The sequence below is a fragment of the Thamnophis elegans genome, chromosome 1 (assembly GCF_009769535.1).
Source record: "Thamnophis elegans isolate rThaEle1 chromosome 1, rThaEle1.pri, whole genome shotgun sequence".
Lineage (NCBI taxonomy): Eukaryota > Metazoa > Chordata > Lepidosauria > Squamata > Colubridae > Thamnophis > Thamnophis elegans.
Genome location: NC_045541.1, coordinates 177,197,297 through 177,207,606, shown reverse-complemented (window position 1 = coordinate 177,207,606; position 10,310 = coordinate 177,197,297). Strand labels below are relative to the sequence as shown.

The 10,310-nt window shown below is 42.3% G+C and overlaps 1 protein-coding gene across 1 annotated transcript in view; it reads right to left on the bottom strand.

The window, feature by feature from the left end:
- Positions 1–768: 768 nt before the first annotated feature.
- CELF5 (CUGBP Elav-like family member 5) overlaps positions 769–10,310 on the bottom strand; it is a gene marked incomplete at its 3' end in the record, with an annotated part of 28,273 nt that continues 18,731 nt past the window's right edge. The window contains exons 2-3 of the mRNA XM_032233677.1: positions 2,332–2,420; positions 769–795 (exon numbers count right to left, since the gene is read on the bottom strand). Coding sequence (XP_032089568.1) covers positions 769–795; positions 2,332–2,420 — 116 coding nt within the window. The remainder of the gene's footprint in view (positions 796–2,331; positions 2,421–10,310) is intronic.

The window sequence follows — 10,310 nt, the reverse complement described above, 5'->3', positions numbered from 1 at the left end:
GAGGCTTCCTGAGAGCATGAAGCAAACTCCTTTGTCCCGACAAAAAACCCTTTTATTAATTTGCTGTGAATTCTGCTCATTCACATCCAGCAAAGGCTTTCAAGGGAGGATTTACAGTCACAGACCTTATCTGGCTTGGAGAGCTGCCAGGCCGAGATCTGCAGAACTTGGCAAGGAGCCTCGGAGGGTCACAAACCAATTAAGCGAACTAATTGTCTCTTCTAATTGTCTCTTTATAGAGCCAAGGTGGCGCAGTGGTTAAATGCAGCACTGCAGGCTACTGCTAGATCAGCAGGTCAGCGGTTCAAATCTCACCGGCTCAGGGTTGACTCAGCCTTCCATCCTTCCGAGGTGGGTAAAATGAGGACCCAGATTGTTGGGGGCAATATGCTGACTCTCTGTAAACCGCTTAGAGAGGCCTGAAAGGCCTATGAAGCGGTATATAAGTCTACTGCTATTGCTATTGCTATCATTCTGCAAACTCCACTCCCCTTTCGCTCCTCTTTTATTTCTTCTGGGAGGGGCCATTCACCGTCCACCTGAGGCCTTACTCCCAAGTCGAACCCTGTTCTTTAGCTCTTCCCTTCGCCTGGCAACTCTGGGAACAGGCTCCACGTGTTCTTCTGCCTCACTGATGTCTGACTCTGAAGGCAGCTGATAACTGTCAGAGGGCCCTGGCCCCCTCTCTGCCTCCGACACAGAGCCCTCATCAGAGCCTTCCCCAGACTCCAGGACTGGCCCAGGTTCTTCCCCGAACTCCTCACTCTCCGACTCTGCTGCCAGCTCCACTGGGTGCTGGGAGGTCACATCAGTACCCTTTGACTTACAACAGTCCATTTAGTGACCGTTCAAAGTTACAACAGCAGTGAAAAAAGTGACTTATGACCGTTTCTCACCCGTCTACACGTAAACATTTTCTAGACCCACCAAAGGAAAAGCGATGTAGGAAGCATCTCAGAAGGGGCACACCCTTGTTTTCCAGAGTTTGAAAGAAAAGGAAGGAAGAAATCATTTCACCCTTGCAAGATTCTTGCAACAAAAATAGAGCTATACAAGTAGTCCTCGACATACAACGGTTCGTTTAATGACCAAAGTTACAACGGCATTGAAAAAAACCCTGACTTTGACCATTTTTCACACTGACAGCCTTTGCAGCATCCCCATGGTCATGTTCAGATACTTGGCAACTGGTTCGTATTTATGAGGGTCGCAGTGTCCCGGGGGTCACCCGATCCACTTTTGCGATCTTCTGACAAATAAAGTCAAAGAAGAAACCAGATTCACTTCACAACCGTGTGACTAGCTCAACCGCTGCAGTGATTCACTAAACAACTGTGCAAGAAAGGTCGTAAAACAGGGCAAAACTCACTTAACAAAACTTGCTGCTTAGCAATGGAAATTTTGGGCTCCATTGTGGTCATAACTGGAGGACCACCTTTATTATATTTTCCTGTGAATGGGGAATGGATGGATGGATGGATGGATGGATGGATGGATGGATGGATGGATGGATGGATAGATAGATAGATAGATAGATAGATAGATAGATAGATAGATAGATAGATAGATGATAGTGTCAGTGTGTGCACAGTGTGACTATTTTGAGACAACCTTGGAGCAAACTACAGTAAACAGAGGTTTGTCTTTCAAATTGTGGTTTACCTACGAGGAATATATACATACATGTACTAGGCAAAGTCAGGGAATCAATCATCAACTACAGCACAGAAGTACACATGGAGAGAGAGATGCCCTCACAGGGCCTCTCTTATATAGACAGCCTCTTAAAGTGATAACCCTGCTTATTCATTCTCATTGCATCATTATTTCAGTTTACTGGTCAGCTATTAAATCATCATTACCCTGACAGATAGATAGATGTAGGTAGATGGGTAGGTAGATGACAGATAGATGATAGATAGATAGATAGATAGATAGATAGATAGATAGATAGATAGATAGATAGATAGATAGATAGATAAATAGACAGACAGACAGACAGACAGACAGACAGATTAAAAAGTGAACAAAACTTCTTCTAAGGCCTGAACTCAAATTTGGGGTGCAAAACTGGAGTTCATTGGTGAAGGTTTCGACACCGGAAAAATCAGATTTTTCAGATGGCCCTTGGCCTTCTATCTCAAATAAAGAAATGCAAGATTACTTTGATGTGACATTTGTCTGGACTACCTCGCGGGGCTAAAACCAATGGGAGGAAAAATATCCCAGGAACAATTCATCTGTTCCCCCAGCACATTTTAGCACATGATGCAAAACTGAAATCGTTCCAAGATTAAGGGGTCCCCTCCTGCAAATGTACTCGATTCCCACACTTACCCCCGGCAGCGTCTTCTGTTCGTGTAAGGCAGTCTGAGCTTTGATAGCAGAGTCTCGGGCGCAGTAGGTCAGGAAAGCGCACCCTGAAACGGAAGCAGAAGGAACATTAAGCGCATCACCTCGTCTCTGTGCGCAGAAAGCATTTAACCGATTTATAAAAACCTTACCAGTAGGGGGCAGGGCTTCAGGAGGCCAAAAATGCTGTGTTCAGTGTATAAGAGGCACCCAGATTTTCACCCTCTATTTTGAGGGGGAAAGGTACGAAAGTAGGTGGCGCATTGGTTAAACGCAGCACTGCAGGCTACTGCTAGATCAGCAGTTCAGCAGTTCAAATCTCACCGGCTCAGGGTTGACTCAGCCTTCCATCCTTCCGAGGTGGGTAAAATGAGGACCCGGATTGTTGGGGGCAATATGCTGACTCTCTGTAAACCGCTTAGAGAGGGCTGAAAGCCCTATGAAGCGGTATATAAGTCTACTGCTATTACTATTACTAATACTCCGAAAAATACGGTACTTATATTAAAATGTCATCTTTCATTCTTTCATTAATCGGTGTCTCAATATACACTTCTCGTACCAATCACAATCATTTCAACATTTAAAGTACTGGTACATCTGTTCATATTCTTTCCAACCCTTCAACCCATATAATTCTACTGTTACTACACATGTCTACATTAAAATACGTCTCCACGATGTAGAAAAGATGTGGAGACTCTAGAAAGAGTGCAGAGAAGAGCAACAAAGAGGATTAGGGGACCGGAGACTAAAACATATGAAGAACGGTTGCAGGAACTGGGTATGTCCAGTTTAATGAAAAGAAGGACTAGGGGAGACATGATAGAAGTCTTCCAATATCTCAGGGGCTGCCACAAAGACGAGGGGGTCAAGCTATTCTCCAAGGCACCTGAGGGTAGAACAAGAAGCAATGGGTGGAAACTAATCAAGGAGAGAAGCAACTTAGAACTGAGGAGAAATTTCCTGACAGTGAGAACAATTAATCAGTGGAACAGAAGTTGCCTCCAGAAGTTGGGAATGCCCCAACACTGGAAGTCTTTAAGAAGATGTTGGATACAATAAGAATGCACTTGTATACTGTTGCTCTCTTTTCTTTTCTTTTTCTTTTTTTTCTTTTATTTTCTCTTTTTTCTTTTCATTTTTCTTAATTTTAGAGTAAAATATAAACTGAATAGATTAATGAATTGTAGAGATACACCAAAGTGAGGAGTAGAGGGAAAGAAGAGGGAGAAGTAAAGAGGGAGTGAGAGGGGAATGTAAGGAGGGTGAGATGGAGGGAAGGGGAGAAAGGAATGTTTGAGGGGGAAGGGAAGTAGAAGAGGGGAATGTTGGAGGGGAGAAATGAAAGTTGGAGGGGGAGAAGAAAGGGTGTATGGGGGATTGAAGTGCTATGTTGGTTTTCTATGGTGGAAGATGAGTTGTGTTCATTGATTTTCCCTTTTTTTTTAAAATGCACAGTATATAAGTGATTGTATAAAATGAAAATGAAAATGAAATAAACAGTTTTAAAAGGACAAAAAAATATATATATATAAAAAAAAAGAAGATGTTGGATAACCATTTGTCTGAAACGGTATAGGGTTTCCTGCCTAGGCAGGGGGTTGGACTAGAAGACCTCCAGGGTCCCTTCCAACTCTGCTGTTGTATTGTAAAATATATTCTTTCATTTTCTAATCAACCATTGTTTAATTCTAGCGTTTCACCGCGAATCATATTTTTGTGACCCCACCTGGAATACTGCACGTGGTTTTGATCACCACATTACATAAAAGAGAGAGATATATCTGAACCAGTGATTGGTTTCACATTTTGTTACCACCGGTTACGCCGGGCATTCTGCGCATGTGCCTTGCTCGTGCGCGTGGCTTCTATGCATGCGCCCTCTCTCAAAAACGTGTCTCAATAGGACAGCATGGGTGGGTGGGTGGGGCCCAACCATGATTTCTGCTACCGGTTCGAGTGAACTGGTCCAAACTGGCTGAATACCACCTCTGATCTGAACTTGGCATACTGTATATCCTGCAATCAGTGGTAAATACATGCCAGCTGCCAAGCAATTATTTTTATCACATGACTGTGGGGATGCTTGATGCATGGTGGTGCAGTGGGTAGAGTAGCAATAGCAATAGCAATAGCAGTTAGACTTATAGACCGCTTCATAAGGCTTTCAGCCCTCTCTAAGCGGTTTACAGAGTCAGCATATTGCCCCCAACAACAATCCGGGTCCTCATTTTACCCACCTCGGAAGGATGGAAGGCTGAGTCAACCCTGAGCCGGTGAGATTTGAACCGCTGAACTGCTGAACTAGCAGTCAGTTGAAGTAGCCTGCAGTGCTGCACTCTAACCACTGCGCCACCTCGGGTTGTGGTACTACTTCTGCTGACTGCCGGCGTCTGCCTGCAGTTTGGCTGTTCGAATCTCACCAGGCTCAAGGTTGACTCAGCCTTCCGTCCTTCCGAGGTGGGTAAAATGAGGACGCAGATTTTGAGGGGGCAAGAGGCTGACTCTGTCAACTGCTAAGAGAGGGGTGTAAAAGCACTGTCAAGCGGTACATAAGTCTAAGTGCTACTGCTATGCTGTGATGGTCATAAGTGTGAGGACTGGCTGCTAGTCCCTTTTTTTCCCGTGCTGTGGTAACTTTGAGCTGTCATTAAATGAGTGGTTGTAAGTGGAGGGCTACCTGTAGGTCACACACCCATCTCATAAGCATGGAGGAATCACGCGAAGTAGCGCTTTATAAAACCTTAGTAAGGGCCGCACCTGAAATTCTGAAATTATTAGGGGGAAAATGTTATGATATAGGATATAGTTAAATAAAGAAAGGATAATGATTATATATATATATATATATATATATATGTATGTATGTATGTATGTATGTATGTATGTATGTATGTATATATATATGTATATATATATATATGTAGGTCTCTAGTTGTTCGGGTTTTCCCGCGTAGAATTGGAGATGTCTTGGCGACGTTTCGACGAAGTCTCATTCGTCATCTTCAGGCTGCTTCAGACTACTTCAGGTTTCCAGAAACACCAAACCTGAAGTAGTCTGAAGCAGCCTGAAGATGACGAATGAGACTTCGTCGAAACGTCGCCAAGACATCTCCAATTCTACGCGGGAGAAAACCCGAACAACTAGAGACCTACATACTAACACCCGCGAAAACCTCAGAAAACATATATATATATATATATATATATATATATATATATATATATATATATATATATATGTGTGTATGTGTGTGTGTGTGTGTGTGTGTGTGTGTGTGTGTGTGTGTATGTGTGTGTGTGTGTGTGTGTGTGTGTATGTTGTATTTGTGCTGATAAATAAATAAAGGGAGACTAGTATAGATCTATTTCAAGCTATTTAGCTCTCATCAGCTAGCCATACCCTTACTGGGATTTGAACCTGTGCTGTATTACATCTTAGGCAGATGTCTTAACCATTAAGCCACAGGTCCTCCTCCATTATCATGTAATACAGCACAAATGTAACAAAGGCAACAGTAAAAATATTGGGTTTCTGTCTGGATTGTCTCTTGTGACGAGCCGATGGACAGAGAATGGAAGCAGTTAGCTTCCTCCCATAATTGGGGCATACCAGGGGTTGTGACACTAAATATATACCTACCTCCCTGGCTCAGCTGATAATGGAGGAGGACCTGTGGCTTAATGGTTAATACATCTGCTTAAGATGTAATACAGCACAGGTTCGAATCCCAGTAAGGGTATGGCTAGCTGATGAGAGCTAAATAGCTTGAAATAGATCTATACTAGCCTCCCTTTATTTATTTATCAGCACAAATACAACACAAATGTAACAAAGGCAACAGTAAAAATATTGGGTTTCTGTCTGGATGGTCTCTTGTGACGAGCCGAAGGACAGAGAACGGAAGCAGTTAGCTTCCTCCCATAATTGGGGCATACCAGGGGTTGTGACACTAAATATATAATATATATGTATATGTATATGGGTATAATATAAGGGAATTGGATGTAAATGGTAAACAGGGATTTGGAAAGGAGGATTAGAAAATTTTGGTATTAAATATTATGGATGTTTAGCTAGAATAGAATATGAGGATTTAATGTTAATGGAGGATTTTATAAATAAGTAAATGAAATGCCAGTATGTGGTTATGTATTAAATCTTGGTATATTTTATGATGAAGGACGTTTAAATAATCATAGTCAAATAAAAGTGGAGATATGATGATGGTAATATAATAAATATCCGAGTTAAGATATTAGAGTTAATATGAATTATATTTGATGACGGTGGAAGAGATGCACAAAAGCCTTTTGTAACCAACTGATACACTTTCTACAGTATGTAAAGAAGGAGGATTTGAATGTTTGTTATGAAAATAAATATATATATTTAAAAAAAAGAAATTCCGCATCCAGTTTTGGTCACCACGCTACAAAACAGATGTTGGGAAAAATGCAAAGAAGAGCAACTAAGATGATTAAAGGCCTGGAGAATAAAATGAAGAAAGGCTGCAGGATTTGAGTTTGGCCAGTCTAAAGAAACGAAGGACCAGGGGGAACATGATAGCAGCATTCCAATATTTGAGGGGCTGCCACAGAAAAGAAGGGGTCCCCCTATTTTCCAAAGCACCTGAAGGCAGGAAGAAGGAATAGGTAAATAATTAATAGGAATTAGTAAGGCCACACCTGGAATACTGCGTCCAGTTTTGGTCACCACGTGACAAAGGATGTTGGAAAAAGTGCAAAGAAGAGATTAAAACAGATAAAGAACGGTTGCAGAAATTGAGTATGTCTAGTTTGATGAAAAGAAGGACCAGGGGTGACATGATAGCAGCCTTCCAAAGTTTCAGGGGCTGCCACAAAGAAGAGGGTGGGGGGGCAAAAGACAGCACCAGAACAAGAAATAATGGATGGAAACTAATCAAGGAGAGAAGCAAGCTGGAGTTAAGGAGAAACTTCCTAACAGTGAGAACAATTAACCAGTGGAACAGCTTGCCTCTAGAAGTTGTGGGGAAGTTTTTAAGAAGATGTTGGATAGCCATTTGTTCAGATTGGCAGAGGATCACCTGCTTGAGCAAGGGGTTGGACTAGAAGACCTCCAAGGTCCCTTCCAGGTCTGTTCTGATCGAATGAACCCCGGAAGCGAATCTATGGCCCTGGGTTTAACTCCCTCTCTATCAAGCCCAAGGGAATCCGCTCGCCCCCTGCATTGTAGGCAAAGGATCACGTTAGCAAAAATCGGTAGGTTCACCCTTTTCCAATTGAGACAGTTTACAGGCGGTCCTCGATTTACGGCCATTCATTTAGTGACTGTTCAAAGTTAGAAAGGCACTGAAAAAAGGGACATGATCAATGAACTATGATTTATGGCCTACGGCCTATAATTTTGTTGTTGTATGTGTTTACACTGAGAACATCAGCATCGGAGACAAATTCCTTGTGTGTCCAATCACAATTAGCCAATAAGAATTATATTCTATTCTGTTCTGTTCTGTTCTATTCTCCATATTCTATATTCCATTCCATCCTATCCTATTCCATATTCCATTCTACTCTACTCTACCCTACACTTCCTTATTCCATATTCCATATTCCATATTCCATATTCCATATTCCATATTCCATATTCCATATTCCATATTCCATATTCCATATTCCATATTCCATTCCATTCTATTCTCCATATTCAATATTCCATTCCATAGTCCATTCTATTCCATCCCATCCCATCCCATCCTATATTCCATATTCCATATTCCATATTCAATATTCAATATTCCATTCCATTCTATTCTCCATATTCAATATTCCATTCCATAGTCCATTCTATTCCATTCCATTCCATTCCATCCTATCATATTCCATATTCCATATTCCATATTCCATATTCCATATTCCATATTCCATTCCATTCTCCATATTCAATATTCCATTCCATAGTCCATTCTATTCCATTCCATTCCATCCTATCCCATTCCATATTCCATATTCCATATTCCATATTCCATATTCCATATTCCATATTCCATATTCCATATTCCATTCCATTCTATATATTCAATATTCCATTCCATAGTCCATTCTATTCCATTCCATTCCATCCTATCCTATTCCATATTCCATATTCCATATTCCATATTCCATATTCCATATTCCATATTCCATATTCCCTATTCCCTATTCCATATTCCATATTCCATATTCCATATTCCATATTCCATTCCTTTCCATTCCATCCTTTCCTATTCCATATTCCATTCTACTCTACTCTACCCTACACTTCCTTGTTACATATTCCATATTCCATTCCATTCTATTCTCCATATTCCATATTCCATTCCATTGTCCATTCCATTCCATCCTATCCTATTCCACATTCCATTCTACTCTACTCTACCCTACCCTATCCTATCCTTCCATATTCCATATTCCATTCCATCTTATCCTATTCCATATTTCATTCTACTCTATGTCAAGGCTGCTTCACTTAATAACCAAGAAAGAAACCACTCAATTCCATTTTGCAGAATTAAGAGTACTGTTCTGACCCCCACTCTTCATACACCAAAGCACGCCGAGACAAAGATACTTCAAAGATTTATTAACACACAGACTAGACCTTGGCAGCAATCCAGCACAGACCACACCTTGGCAGCAATCCAGCCTGCCAAGCTAGCCACGTTAGCTTCTCCAGCTCTAGTGAATACGTTGATTCCTGTGACGAGCGTGTGGAAAGTCATTCCTTTTATAGTCTTGAGAGGAGCCTAATTACCACCAGCTGAGTTCAATTATCTCCTGTAACTGCGTAACTGTTCCTTACGCCTATTAGCCCTCCGTTGCCGGGCATCCAGGACCAACTCCCTTGTCTCCTCCTCACTGCTCCAATGCATGACGTCAGGATCACACTCCCTTGTCTCCTCCCCACTGCTCCAAGGCTCAGGCGCCTCCTGGTGGCCAACCAGCCTCTCTGCTCCCTGTTCGGAGTCGGAACCCTGTCCGGGGTCCTCCACATCCTCCAGGGCCGACTCATAGGACCCCTCGCTGTCGGAGTCTGGTGGCAGCTCCAATGGCTCCTACTGGGCCACAACATCTACCCTACCCTTCCATATTCCATTCTATTCCATGTTCCATTCCATTCTTCCACTCACAACCGTTGCAGCATCCCCGTAATCACATAATCAAAATTCAGAAATTTGAAAACTGGCATGTAGATATGACGGTTGCAGAGTCCCGGGATCTCTTTTTTGCAATCTTCTGACAGGTAAAGTCAATGGGGAAGCCAGATTCACTTAACAACCGTTACTTTCTTAACAACTGCAAGTGGCTCACTTAACAACTCTGCCCAAGCAAGGTCTTAAAATGGGCCAAAACTCGCTTAACAACCATCTTGCTTAGCAGTAGAAATTTTGGACTCCATTGTGGTCGTTAGTCGAGGACTACCTGAATTCCCTTCACACGCCTGTCCCTCTGATTGAACTCTGTTCATTCATAGTTGTCCTGGGCATGCCTGGTTCAAGTCCATCAGTTGATCCTTTTAACCATAAGTAAGGCTGTTTTCATTTGAAATCCCCGGAGCCTTACAGAGGGCAAAGGAGTTGTCTGAATGAAATCGTTCGTGAAATTTGCAAAATCTGATTTTCTCCTCTATCAAAAGTCACTTGGAACAAGGCACCAAGGGAAGGATCGATGTTAGATCCAGTCAGGACATAATCAGGGGTTGTGGTTGTTGTTGTTAGTTGCAAAGTTATGTCTGACCCATTGCAACCCCATGGACAACGTTCCTCCAGGCCTTCCTGTCCTCTACCATCTTCTGGAGTCCATTTAAGCTCACGCCTGCTGCTTTGGTGACTCCATCCAGCCCCCTCATTCTCTGTCGTCCCCTTCTTCTTCTTTTGCCCTCCATCGTTCCCAGCATGAGGCTCTTCTCCAGGGAGTCCTTCCTTCTCATCAGG